Raw genomic sequence first — 14,736 nt, forward strand, 5'->3', positions numbered from 1 at the left:
CGTAAGTTGTCTCAACTGCTATCTTAAGTTGTCTTAACTGCTATGTCAAGTTTTCTAAACTGCTATCTCAAGCTGTATTAACTGCTGCCTTAAATCATGTTACCTGCTATCTTACGAATTGCGTTCTCTTCTATCTTACGAATTGCGTTACCTGCTTTCATATGAATTGTGTTATTTACTAAAAAACATATACTCGTTAAACCCCACACTCGAAAAAAAATCTTTTTTTGGCAATACAATTAATATAAATGCGTGTAAAATTATCTAATGTACAGAGCTATCACTTATTTGATTTATTTATGTAATTTCTCATATCGGCTTGAATTTATAAAAAAGCTACATGAGAAGAAGTGAAACAATGATGGATGAATGAAGAAGTTTTAGATTCTTTGGAAAATCTCTGGCGGAAGTACAAAGCATGAACGTGAAATGCATGAAAAATGTAAGGATTGTTCCAATGCAAGCGTACAAGCGATCTTGTACCCGCCACCCGGAGTAGCATATATGTAGAATATGGAGAGCGTTGAGTCCGGGGGCCATACTTTCAAATCTCGCTAAGTGAACGTAAGTACTTACGCTCTATTTTTGTCCATGATTGGTGGATTTTGCGCGAAAGGTCGTCAATGATTTGCTGAAGGACTTATGATCTCTTAACTTTTTTGAAAGTATAGGCCCGGGATACTAAGGCTCCGATAAACTATCTGCATGAGATTTCGAATCATTATCAAGGCTTGCGGCGAGCCTTGCCTACACCGTGGGCGGGCTACACGAGCTGCACCGGAATCCTGTTCATTTCGTTTCTTATTCTCCGAAACAGAAAATAATTTGTGATTGATTCCTGACTTATTTCTCACTCTTAAATAATTCCAGAAAGAAACGATTGTGCTCATAAGAAAATATATCATCATATGGAAAAGTTATACATGGGTCTCCGAGGTCTATTGAGCCACTAGTGAATCAAAAATTTGCCAAATATTATTTGATTTATATGATATTTTTATGACTGAATTTTTGATGAGACATTTTGTGTTTGAAGACTCCGGACGGAATTGGCATCGCGAACCCCTGCGAAACTTTAATATTGTTTGTTTTATCAAATTGTAAAGAAAAAATTTACGATACAAAAGTGATTTTACCTACTAAGAATAAGTTATATTTTTTCATTGCTGTGGAAAAATTGCGGAAAAACATGCGATACTTATTACAAATCAAGGTTGTAGAGAAAATAAAAATGTCATTGACAATTTGTAGACTAAACCGAAAAGGGGCAAAACAGAGGATCTCACTTTGCGATTTTTGTAATGTGGAACCAGCAAATGAAAGCTGTAAATGAGCAAATATACTTTAATTGATCATCGCGTATAATTAATTTTGCTATAATCCTAACATTGATGATCACATAAGCTAATTCTTCTGTCTGCATAATGATTCATATTTCATATACGGTACCGAAGAAACAACTCAATTTAAATCCTATATTCCTATTGTCGTTAGTGTGCTGCTAGACTTGGTGCTGAGTGGGTGTGGCGTAGGCAACGCGGCGCGATGTTGCTTGATCGTTAGCTTTCTTCTCATTGCTCAATGTGAGTATCCAGATTCACTATCCTACGGTTTTTTTATCGTGTTCAATTTGATCTACCATCACGTGTGAATTTAAGCAGCTCAATGTTTGATAAGTTCAAGGGAAATTAGATTTTATCTTCTTAGGGAAAGAGGAAAGATAATTCCTTTCGAAAAGTTAGCTCTCCGGATTGAAAGATGGGATGCGATTTGCCGGCCGTGGTGCATTGAGAGATTTCGCTTTAGGCTGGAGAATCGTGCTTTTATGCCCATAATATACGTAACTAATCACACTTCATGCAGTATTCTTAATTCAACATTGAAAATTCAGAATGTCAGTCAATTCTCTTTTGAAAGAAAATGTGGCTTCTGAAATCTGCCTAGTAACAATTTGTAGTGGTGGTAATCATTTATTTCATGGGTATTGGTTACCAGGTAAAAATAGCTTAGCTTTTTTTATGATTGCCTATTCAGTTTATTTTTCTCGGTCGTTTCAATTTTTGACGGTAGTCGTGAATGTATCATTAGCGCCTCGGACGTTCTGAAGCGACGATGGTTCATTGCCCGTTGGCGTGGCCCGTGGCACCGACCTCGACAAACTATTAACTGACTATTTTTTCTTTTGCAGTTTGCACTATATTTCCACCCAACAAAATAACTGGAGAAAGAGAAATAAATTTTTGGCTGGTCATCCATACATTTTCTTAAGTTCGAAATTTAGTGGTGGTCTCCAAATGGGGGATAATGGCACATATCATCTACTTAAGATGCCATTCTTGGAAAAGTTCCATGTGCAAACCAACATTGCATGTAGTACATTCTTTTCTTTCAGTTCTCCAGCACGCTGCACATTTCCTCTGATTACCATTTTCTGTTCTTTCAACGTAGTGAGCATTATTTTCTGATGTCACGGTTGATTGATGACGTAGAAAATCTACCCGATCTAACATTGATTTTATCTATCAGCGACTAGATCCAAAGTTAAACCTCATATATTCACTCAACCACGTGGATCTTGGATGGATCGACAGGCCACATCAGGCCTACACTTCAGCGCCGAGATCACTATGTTAATACGACACGGCCCTTGCGGAAGCACTCCATTCAAGAAAGCAAACATTTACCTATTTCATCTACCGTAAACGAGTCAGAATTTAAAGTTACAGTTGATTTTTACATCGAAAATGGTTGCACGCACATTGTACAGGTTCGGGCTCTTGCCAAAAAATATTACGACAGAGTACTCTGAAAATCGTTAAATCATTGTATGATCTCCATGTCATTAAGCGATGTTTGATTAAGAGATTGATTCTCTAGATACGTTGTGCGGGAACTTTGCGCGAGCTTGTTGATGTCGTGGCAGGCAAAGTTCCCTGTCCCTGTGCAACTCTGGCCTACCCAGGGGTGTGCTGCCACCGCTGCCGAGCACTTCCGTGTGCTGCCACCGCTGCCGAGCACTTCCGTGTGCTGCCACCGCTGCCGAGCACTTCCGTGTGCTGCCACCGCTGCCGAGCACTTCCGTGAGCCTCCACCACTGCAGAGCACTGTCCCGCGTTTCTAAGCGCTGCCACTGCCACGTGCTTCCCTACGCTGCCACTGCCACGTGCTTCCCTGCGCTGCCACTGCCACGTGTTTCCCTGCGCTGCCACCACCACGTGTTTCACTGCGCTGCTACTGTCATTTCGAATTTCCTAAATAAATAACATCAAGTTTCGGTAATTTTGTGGTTTTTCAAGTCTTTCGGATCGTAGCTTCATTAATGCTTGCAACATGCCTCATTTTGGTTGACGCCTGAGGCAGTTTTAACGTGTACCGGTACACTTGATGTGAAACTAATGTCGTTCCTGCTGCTTCGCTTCACCCATTTTTTTCAAGAATTTTCGTCAGTTCGCTGTATGACTCCACGACAGCAGCAACTCCAAGGATGCTGAAGAGGTTTCGTGCAAGATCCTGTTTCATCGCAATCCTCGACTATTCTACTTAGATTGTACAGATAAACTTTTGAAGATTCTTCGGCCTATGCAGTTTAGCTTTGGAATAATGATGGGGTAAAGCCTCGTACAGAAGCTTATAGTCTGAGTACGGCCGGGACCTTTGGACGTAGCGTGGACACGTTAGCGTTTTGGTGTCGTTTGCGATTCGCGAATTTTTCGTCTCTGATGATCTTATAACGCATCGATTAATTTTCCTTTAACTTACAGTATTTTTGTGCCATTCATAACCACCATTTTTTAATACTTCAGAATTTGCAGGTCAGACATACGCGGGAGCGAGTTGTGCTCCTTTGCCTCTTCACGTGCAGTGATGTGGATTTGGGGCTAAATAGAGGCAGTTCTATTTAGCCCCAAAAAGAAGAAGGCAAAACTTTGTTGATCAACGAAAATCTACATTTATATGTTCAAGCGAAGACAAGTTTGAAAAACCTCGTTAATCACTCATAATCAGATTTTTTTGTTCATGCGAAGACCAATTTGGAAACATTCGCCTGCTGCCTCACAGAATGTTATCACACGTCGCATGCGCAGCATTATACATCGTGCGCTAGTCGTGCTGGCTATTGGTTTAGCAGCTTTATAGCTTAATATATCCGGTCTCATATATAGAGTCTGTTTAGAGTTAAAATTGACGTAGCAACACCAACTGTTATCTCCTCTGATAACTCATGGTCGTAGAAATTGACACGTCCACAGACACGTCCATCAGACACGTCCATCAGACTCGTCCACAGACACGTCCATCAGACACGTCCATCAGACACGTCCATCAGACACGTCCATCAGACACGTCCACCAGACACGTCCACCAGACACGTCCACCAGACACGTCCATCAGACACGTCCACCAGACACGTCCACCAGACACGTCCACCAGACACGTCCATCAGACACGTCCATCAGACACGTCCATCAGACACGTCCATCAGACACGTCCACCAGACACGTCCATCAGACACGTCCAGACACGTCCATCAGACACGTCCATCAGAATTTCGAAGTTCTGCTAAGTTGTCTCAAATTACTGGAATAAGCTAAGTTTGTTTAGAATTGATCTTAGCGTTTTGTTAAGACTAAAGTTATTGTTTTTCCCACTGCTGTAGCGGGGGTCGAGGTCGTTGTTTTAATAACGAGGCTGGCATGAACGTGTATTTGAGCAGAAAAATTCCATTGCAAATGTTTATTAACCTTGTCTAATTTATTGTATTCCGTGTGAGATTCAAAAAACAAGAATGAATATTCGAGATGAAGATATCATACACATATTTGTATAGCATAATGCACCTAATTTTCAACAGTTTAACCGTGACTCTGTGGTAGAGTAAAGAATGATCATGCTTTCCTAATAGCTGAGTTGCCTCTCAATAATTGACATAACATCAGGCGAAGTGATATAATAAGAGCGTCATTTTTAAAACGTCTTAGAATGAAAAATCCTGTGGAGGTAAGGTGCAGTGCCAAGGTCAGTTCTCTTTAGCAACCGAAGTTATATTGCTTTAGACAGGTATTATTTTGGTGGCTTGCCGTTAATCACGTATTTTGGAAAACATCCTTCAGTCGATTTCCAACCTCAGTTCATTTTGGACCGGCTTTTATACAAATCATTGCGTTCTACTCTCTTTTTGTAACAGTTCTACTTGTACAGTACTACCAATTGCACCCAAGTTGTAACAGTACTACTTGTACTCGAGCTGTGACAGTAATACTTGCACTCGTGCTGTAACAGTACTACTTGCACTCGAGCTGCAACAGTACTACTCGCACTCGAGCTGTAACAGTACTACTAACAGGACTTTAGCCGCTGGACTTTAGCCGCTGTTTAGCCGCTTCTGGGCATTGATGCCGCGCCGCATGCCTGCTGAGGCCGCGATGTCCATCGCCTCTGTGAACCGCGCTGCAGTCTCCGCACTGCGGACCATTAACTCTTGATGTTTTCGTCAAACTGCAAGACTCTTTTTAGCGCATTTTCTCATTTATGAAAAAATGCACTATTGTGTTCGCCATGTCCGTCTGTCCGTCCGTCCGTCTGTCCGTGACCTCAAGTTTTCGTCGACGAGAAAATGCGCTCTCTGTCACTCACTGCAGTGAGTACTGAGTCATATTTTTTGTGATATTCATCACCAGTGTAGTTTTGTATTTCGTAGCAATGTTGCCAGCAAGAGGTTTGTCTTAAGGTTTCTATTGATTCACTGCTATTGCAGTACATGGACTTTATATTTGCAGGAATAACTTCTTTGTAAAATAGAAAATAATTCTTGTAAAATAGATTTTAACACGGTTGTACTCGTGATGCAATTAATTATTAAGTAAAAATTGTAAATTTTATTCTATTTCGATTGTTTGGTGAAGCATTCGTAGAGCTGCTGCTGGATAATAGCAAATTTCACATCACACGACACCTCTGATGTGAGCTTACAAAATACAATCAGGCACGACAATTGTTGAAGCCTAAAAGAATATAGATTAATTTACGTACGAGCAATAAAATTACGATTTCTTCAAATACTTTCAAATGCGAGTGTTAATTGAGTTATATCAGGCAGTTCGATGCATGTAATGTAGCACTTGTTTTATCATTCGTATAGATTTTAAGGTCATTAATTTCTACCTCACAATCATTACCTCATCATCGATGTTTTGATGTACGTATATGCGTAAATCTTTACGACGCCAAATCCCAACGAGGCTCAGTCAAATATTTTACGGCTCTGTTTGAGAAGAAGATCTATTCATTCAGTTTAAAGTAATTTTTTAGTCGTTTTTATCTCGATTTAAGGCATTGTCGTTCAACAGCCAGTCAAGCAAAATGATCTTCTTCGTCATCTTGGAAATTAAAAAATGTCGAAACTCGATTGGCTATAAGGAGTTAACGATGACGAATTCATCCACATCTTTGCAGAAGTTAGGCACTTGATAAAGTGTTGCGCGTGTGAGGTGCAACACGGACGGCGTTGTGTAAGCACCATCGTGTCTCAGGAACTTGTTACTGGATTTGTGCCGTTATTTTTATAACGGGAAGACACTTTTGAAAATGTCGGAAGTGAGCTGGAACTGAGAACTTATTTTTAAAAATTATTATCACGCTATCATTTGGATTGCGGGCTCTGTGGGCCTGCCAGGGTCTTTTTAAGTAGTGGCCAGAATGGAAATTTGGTCGAAGCAAAGTTTAGAAGCGTTTTCTTTTTTACTTTTTAGTCGTAAAGGAGTTTGTACGCATGGATGCAAGAAGCATTCCAAACATTGTAAAACCTGGATTAAGAGGTCTTCTACATCGTAATTCTTGGTCAAGTCTACAACTTTTAGAGTTGGCGCTTGTGTGTAACCGGATAAAAGCCCGCTACAGTTCTTTGTATTTGATGGAAATCATTTCGGAAGTCTCATAAAATCGGCAGACCTGAAATTTAGTGCGCGTGGAAAAGATCTGCTGCCTACAGTTGGTGACTAAATATTTTTGGTATTCTCGAATGATTGTTCGTTAGGTGGGCGAACAGAAAACTTTTTATTCCGTTTTCTTATGAAAAGATCGGCGCTCTCATGTAGGGATCTTTGTGATATTGTTCTTGTTCGAAAACTTATGAGGATCACTTGTTATTATATTCAGTCATTAATTTATTTATTGTTGTAGGAAGGTAATTTTGAATGTTTTTATCGTGTTTAGTGAATTAGTATTTTTCATTGAATTTCTAAAAGTTGGTGACTCCAAGTTTTCCTGTCAGAAATTATTAGTCCCGATCTGAATAATATGTATCATTCTGGATTTGACTTTTGTGATCAAACCGTGGTGTAATATTATTGCATTATAAATAATTAAATACTAATAATTAAATTTGCTGGGCCTAATGTTTTACCGGTTGGGGCACTTGAGGGTAAATCGGAGGATTCTTCGCAAATCAAATATTGTCGCGCATTCAACTACAAATTATGCTGGTCTGATGTCATACAAACAAAGTGTTGAACCGTCGGTAACACAAAGGAGCATTAAAGACTAACAAAACAGTAGAAATCTTCAAGATTTTCTCTTCTAAAGCTGGTAGCTGGCATCATAGAAACTGGTTTAAAGCCCCTCATAAAGGTTGCTCTCAGGCAGACGAGATAGCTATTTTAACATTCTGTTCATTGTTCAGAAATGACCAGAGCAATGGATGAATTTCAAACACGGGCAACCGCAAGCATTATCGTTAGGAAAAATTATTTTAGGTCCGTGTTTTGAACCGGCATCGTTGGTGCCTCGATGGTCTGTTTATAGACAGCATCAGACAGCCTTAAATTTCATTAAAAGCATTTACACTATCTTAAAAGACAATTACCAAACGTCGTTTAAGACTCAGCACTTCTATTAAAAATAATATACGTTTAAAAATTACTTTTTAAAGACAACACTTCCAAAGAATCCAGTATCTCCAATCTTATAGATGTACAATGAATTTCTCGTCTAATTTTCGAAAATTAAAAAAATTTACTTCTCAATTTTTTTAATATATATAATTTTTTTCAATATATAAATTTTTTTCAAAATTATTTATTCTGTTAATTGATTCATGCATTGGCTCTGATTTCACACAAGTGTGCAAAATTTCAGATCAATTAGACACGTAAAAGTGTGTCAAATATCAGTTATAAGATTCGTAGCTGACAAAATTATTTTTTCAATTTTTTTAATATTGAAAAAAAAATTTTACTTTTTAAAATCTTTTATTCTGACATTTGATTCATACATTGTCTCCAAATTTAAACATGTATGCAAAATTTCAGATCGATAGGATAAGTAGAAGTGTGTTAAATTTCGATTACAAGATTTGTAGCAGACAGACAAACAGACAAACAAGAAGTGAAGTTAAAGAGAAGTGTTGTAATAAATATAGCTTTTATACAGAATAATGACCTGCCATAGATCGTCTTATATATAATTTAAATAATACTTAAGCGTATAGTGTAGGTTGATTAGTTTTCATTTAATTAAAACTTTTTCGAAATACTGTGTAGCGATCGCATCCTAAATACCTCCTCTGACAATAAGGTATTATGCACCAAAGTTTCCTAGTGAAGTAGTTCTCTGGAAAGCAATTAAACTTTTCCCAGAGCTCCACACGCGAGATCATCGTCTCGATAAATTCTATGGATATGGGCTTTCGGAAAAGACATTTGCAAATTCGGAGGCTCTTGACGCCATATACTGTACTTATCTTTTCTTCGGCTTCATTAAAATGTTAAGCATTATGACCATCCTGGTTAACTTTGGAGATATTTACCTAGAATGCTATTAAAACTAATTTCGACACAATAATTGTTTATGTGATACTGTCTGAATTAAAAATTTCAGTTGATGAACCGCTTGCACATAGACATGCAGTCGAATGCTGACGTCAACAAATACCCGATTTATTTTGACAAGGCAGGCGTTAAAAATGAATGCAATCATTTTATGTAATGAAATTCAATTTTTTCTATCATAAAACCATCTGTTGTGTAATTTAGGTCGCAATGTAGATATTCTTAGGCAAATTATTTTATTCGTTCACATGTTTAGCTGTGAGTAAATACATTCTGAACTAAACGCATGGCATCGAATTGTCTAAGCACAAAATAATCCTTTAGACGGCCTCAGCGTTTCTTATTTTATAGAATGATGGCACCGTAACATTAATTATTACAATTAGTTTTGGGGGACCAACGGACAGCTTGTTTACCAGCATCACTATATATTGAGGATGATGAGGGCGATGCTTGCGTTATATGCTGCGCCTTGCAGGCGTCGGACATGCGAGTTGTCCACCATTCGCAAAGCCCTGCGTTTGACTGCGCTATGGCGCGGCGTGATCTTCCAGATTACGCTATGGCGCAGTGCTCTGCGCTGAACTGCGCCATGGTGCGACGTGAACTTCCGGATCACACTATGGCGCAGTGTTGTGCGCTATGGTGCGACGTGATCTTCCAGATTACGCTATGGCGCTGTGCTCTGCGCTGAACTGCGCTATGGAGCGACGCTTTGCCCCGTATTACGCTGCTGTAAGCCTCCATATGCCGCGCTTTATTCCGCCTTTACAGAAACGTTGGGCCGACCAGTGTGAGGATGGCGAGGATCTCATTGCATTTGTAAGCTCATTTTAAAGTGAATCTGCCCTCTTAGGAAGCTTGCATCGCTGACCGTAATAGCTTTCTGCTTGAATTAAATAAAATAGTGCGAGCGCCGCGGTGCAAGATTTTTGCTTGGATTTCGGCCGAGATTCATGCTTTATTCGCTGCTCGCATGTCCATTTGTGCAATTGCAGAGCTATTTCCACAATAATATTATTGAATTAATTTAGTCACACTGATTACAATACTTGTTGTTCATACCTCGATAAGTAATGCACTTTAAAACAGGCTTCGAGAACCATTATGTAGGCTGGCTAGTTGTATTGTCAGGCTAGCGTACGGTTTACACAGTTGTCAGGGACAGTGTCCAAGGTCAAGTTTGTGCAATTGATTTATCATATTCCGCTAGGCTGAGATAATCTTCATTATGACGTACATTATACCACGACTAATTGAAACTCCCTTCGAAGCTCTCCGTCCTTCAATACATGAACACAAAGTTATTGTGCAAACAAGCAGAGGTGTTCAGCTCTCAGGACACCTAAAACTGTCACATCAGCGTCTCCCTCATAGCGTGCTCATCTTGCGGCCGGCCCGCGTTTTTGTCGCGGACACTTTCATGTTTAGACAAGTCTTGATCCAGTGCATTGTGCCTTAAAATTAACTGCAATGTTTACTCTATTGCTAAATTTTTCTCACTTTTGAAAATTTGGGAATTCATGATTATTCGTTTTATGAGCGCTGCGTTAAAAATTTAGCCTTATAGAAAAAATATTTCTACATTCGACTTTCATTGTTAGGAATAAGAATTTCGGAACATATATAAACTCAACCCTCATTCCGACAACCAACCATAGCTCCCGCTCATGGCTGTAAAGTAGTGCACACTAGCGGCCTCCACTTGACTCAGATGAGGCTACCTCGAGGTCACGTCTACTCCATCCACCCCGAGGTTACGTCTACTCCATCTACCCCGAGGTCACGTCTACTCCATCTACCCCGACGTTACGTCTACTCCATCTACCTCGAAGTTACGTCTACTCCATCTACCCCGAGGTTACGTCTACTCCATCTACCCCGAGGTTACGTCTACTCCATCTACCTCGAGGTTACGTCTACTCCATCTACCCGACGTTACGTCTACTCCATCTACCCCGACGTTACGTCTACTCATCTACCCCGACGTTACGTCTACTCATCTACCCCGAAGTTACGTCTACCACGAGCTTACCGCTGCCGTGGTCGCTGCCAGTCTCCGGCCCTCGCGTCGGCGTTGGCAGACTCAGACTCGGGCTTGCGTTGCCGTGACTTACGACGAGGTATTTATAGGGCGCGTCTCACATGCTCGCATCACACGCATCTTGGCCGCTCCGATATTACTTTTGGCTTCGGCAGAACTTCAGCGCAATCTGCCAACCGCTAAGCCAGGCTATGATGCTCAAATGTTTCAATGGGGAGCCTATTTATACCAACATATTGCGACTGAAACGTAAAAAACTATCGTCCCGATAATTTTCTGCGTGGATATCTTGTGATCTTGTAGGTGAGAAATTTAGGGTTCAACCTCGTCTCGCGCGATGCTCAACTGAAGGATTACACGTGATGGATATATTCGATGTTTACATGAACACGGGGAAAATGTTTATAGGTAAATCAGTTATTACACGGCATTAGCAGCTTTGTTTAGTTGCAGATAAAATATTAACGGTGCAAGAAAAAGTGACGTGAAAAATTCATAAATGTAATTGAATAAACTATTTAATGCAGAAATTCTTTCGTTTCAACAAAATAAAGCGTTTTATCGTTTCATTACTTGACGAAAATATTGGCAAATAAAATTATTTTGCATCGACGAGTTTCAGCGGTTTTAACCGCAGCTGCATGTTGAAGCTAAGAAATTTACATTTGAATACGTTATATACTGTTCTGTTTCGTAATGAAACAAGTTTTGGGAAGCTGTATTTTTATGGCCAAAACACTGGGGGCCTGCCTTTCTCACTCGCGCAGCTTCGAATATTTTCAACGGTAGCGCGGCTGTCGCAAACTTCTCATCACAACGGTAGAATTAATTAATTGTATTAAACGGTAGAAGTTCGGTATAAATATTTCAACATTTTACTCGAACAGTACCGCTTTGGACTAGCAATGTCTTCAAAACTTATTGTTAAAATTCTTATTTTATAAATAAGATATTCGTATTTCTTATTCTTGAGAATTTTAACGTCGTGAAACATCCCGAGTAAAATTGAGTGTGAATGATATTCTTCCATCTTAATTTATTCATAGCGTAAGAGCCTTTGATATGCTGCTGATTGTTCTCTTAATTTAGCCCGCAATTTATTAAGTTTTCTTCCTGTTTCAGGTCCCGTGGAAGTTTGAACTTGGTCGTGTACACGAGACCACACGCGGCAGAGTTGCCTTCACGTCAGCACGTGACGTCAGTGGAGGCCAAGTGTGATGTATTGGTCAGGTGGCCTCTCTCAAACCGATATTACTTCTCATATATCTTCTTGGATCGTCTTCTATGTTGATGGAAATAAGAAGAGAAGCCTGCATATAGTAAGAGAAGCCTTAACTGTGTTTAGTGTTGTTATTGTTGGAAGGAAGTGGCCTGCTTGAAACTTGCTCAACGTGTCTGTATTGTACGGTGCGGTCTCGCACTTCAGCGTCTTATAGCAGGTATCACTAATGCAAAGTATGCCTTGTCATTGCCAGCTCGTCGTTTTGATGTCCTCAGTTTTCAGATGTATTCAAAATCGATGATTATTTATAGGATTCTGATATTAAAGCTGGTAAATATTATTTTCTTGAAGCATTAATATAAAAAACTTTATTATACACATTTTGTGAACTCTATAGTGCATCGTATAGATCAGTACGTACGACAGTTATTAATTCAAATCCACAGAAAATGTTATTCCAATAACTTCTGACCTAGGGAATAATAACTTTCTATTATAATAATGTGGAATGTTCACGAACGAAGCTAGTATAAGTTAACTTTAATAATATAAAATTTTAGGTAAAAAATGTCGAAAGAATTTTTGGCGAAATTATGAGTTTTAAAGTGGTACTTATTTGATATATGAAAACAATCGCAATGCAACGACCAATTAAGCTGCAATCAAACGTATATAAGATTTCTTTACCAACTTGTATCAGGCTGTTGAATTACGCGCTCGTCTTCATTCGAAACATTGCTCCTACATCTTATGAGTGCTTACTGTGCCCCGCCTCAGAAGAAAACTCTTTAAATTTAGTAAACCCGACCTCTGTTTTAGCGAAATTGTTGAGGTGGCCTGAGGGAATCTCGTTAGATGCGTTCTATACTGGCAGTGAACATCAAAGTTTGGAAACATAGAGCAGCGACCGCCCTTGGCACGATGTTGCTTCTGCCTGCGGGCTGAGAGGGCAAGTGCAGCCTTCACTCTTCCGTCTGCCGGCCTTGCGAAATGCGACGAATTTTTGCTCGTAAGCGTCGGGGCCAAGTGGAGGACGAAAGCCAACAGGATTTCAACAACGACCGAACCAAGTCCAGCAACGATCCCCGACTCAAAAGCAAAGTTTCAAGCACCAAGAAAGACGACGCCACCGGCGACACTGTCCGCAAACAGCTCGCTGTTGTGCCGGAGGATGAGGAAGGGGAGACGACCATCCTCGGGGGATACGAGCAACTCGCGTCTATCATCAGAAGCAGAGGTTACCACGTACGCGATCATGTGCCTAAAGAGGTGCTTCACGCCCAGATCATGGAGAACATCAAGAGGAGGGAGAAGATCGCCCTTCTGCTGCGCATGCAAGAAGTTGCTGGTACTCCCTTACCCCTCACCGTCCCCCTCCCTAAACGAGAGCCCCCCGTCCAGCCCGAGGACCCCATGCGCACCGCACACACCCTCGCCCTCATCACCAGAGTGAGTACGACAATTTATCTTCATTATTTAGTTTCTAATAACTTCTGTATTAAAATTTGTGCATTTGTATTAACATTTTTTTCTGCCATGAAGTGAAACTTGCAGTTTTCCGGTTAAACAAAAGTGGCAAACAAATTAAATTATGAGCTCGTTTTATTGCAAAATATTTGTGCTAAAATGGTCTAGCCAAGGTCGTGGCAAAAACCAAGCTAATGATTCAAAAACCTAATAACCAATGCATAACTACGGAAAGTTATTGGTTCTCTTAATTTTTACTCCCTCTTCAAAATTGCGAGATTTGAGAGCAGAGAGTTAACCGTTGTTGCTGCTTTCCGTATGAAGTTTAGCATTTGCTCTACCTTATGGATTGTCAGGTTTTGCATTACTCACTTCTTCCCATGCGGGCTACTGACGCTAATAAGGCTCATATGTGTCACTCTTAATTACTTGACCAGCGTTCAGAGTTCTTCCCTCGGCCTTCACCGTTATTTTAGACATCAAGTGTGTTCCTTTACCTCATTGCACATGTATCTGAAGACAACCTGTGCAGTCTTCACAACCTAGCAATGTTATTAATTAAATTTTAATTTGATTGTTGGGTCGTGAAGGTCAGACACGCAGCATGCCAGCTGTTCCGGCCGGCACAGTTGCCGCGACGTTTCCGCCTTAAAGAGGATAGAACTCGGCGCCCTTCTTCCCAGCCTCATTACAACTACATTATTCTGCTTCATGCTTGTCATCACTTCTTATCTCGCTCATTACACAGATGGGCTGGGGTGATGGATAACTTGTCCATCGCGGTACTAATATGTGCGGGTTAAATCGGGTTGTAGTCGTTTATGATCAATCGTTATGTTGCGTGTAAATTTAGTTACGGCCTTCTCCATGCTTATTATAGTTCTAGTTTTTCTGTTAAGTTCACAGCCCTCAGCTCACTCATTTGGTTTTTGAAGACATTTTGCAAGATTAAGGATGTGTCTTTCTGCGTGTGTTTGATCAAGTATGTGTTTGTCCCACCGAAACATTCTAGAGGGCAAGTGATCAGCCAAATATTTTATAACACGCGACTGACAGGCACTCGATACCGGCCATGTTCACGCTGTAGCGCACTTCATGATGGCTCCGACCTCATCAAGTTTCCAAGTTACGATCAAACTTCCTCAATATTCAACATTACTGCTCTCTGGAGCAATAAC

At 40.3% G+C, this 14,736-nt stretch overlaps 1 protein-coding gene across 1 annotated transcript in view; it reads left to right on the forward strand.

Moving 5' to 3' along the window:
• The first annotated feature begins 1,507 nt into the window (after window positions 1–1,507).
• Window positions 1,508–14,736, forward strand: part of LOC108664920 (cell wall protein PRY3) — a 49,154-nt gene continuing 35,925 nt past the window's right edge. The window contains exons 1-2 of the mRNA XM_047880113.1: window positions 1,508–1,583; window positions 11,992–13,540. Of these exons, the coding sequence (XP_047736069.1) occupies window positions 13,082–13,540 (459 nt within the window). The 5' untranslated portion in view covers window positions 1,508–1,583; window positions 11,992–13,081. The remainder of the gene's footprint in view (window positions 1,584–11,991; window positions 13,541–14,736) is intronic.

The sequence above is a fragment of the Hyalella azteca genome, unplaced genomic scaffold, assembly GCF_000764305.2.
Source record: "Hyalella azteca isolate HAZT.00-mixed unplaced genomic scaffold, Hazt_2.0.2 contig4664, whole genome shotgun sequence".
NCBI classification, from domain to species: Eukaryota; Metazoa; Arthropoda; class Malacostraca; order Amphipoda; family Hyalellidae; genus Hyalella; species Hyalella azteca.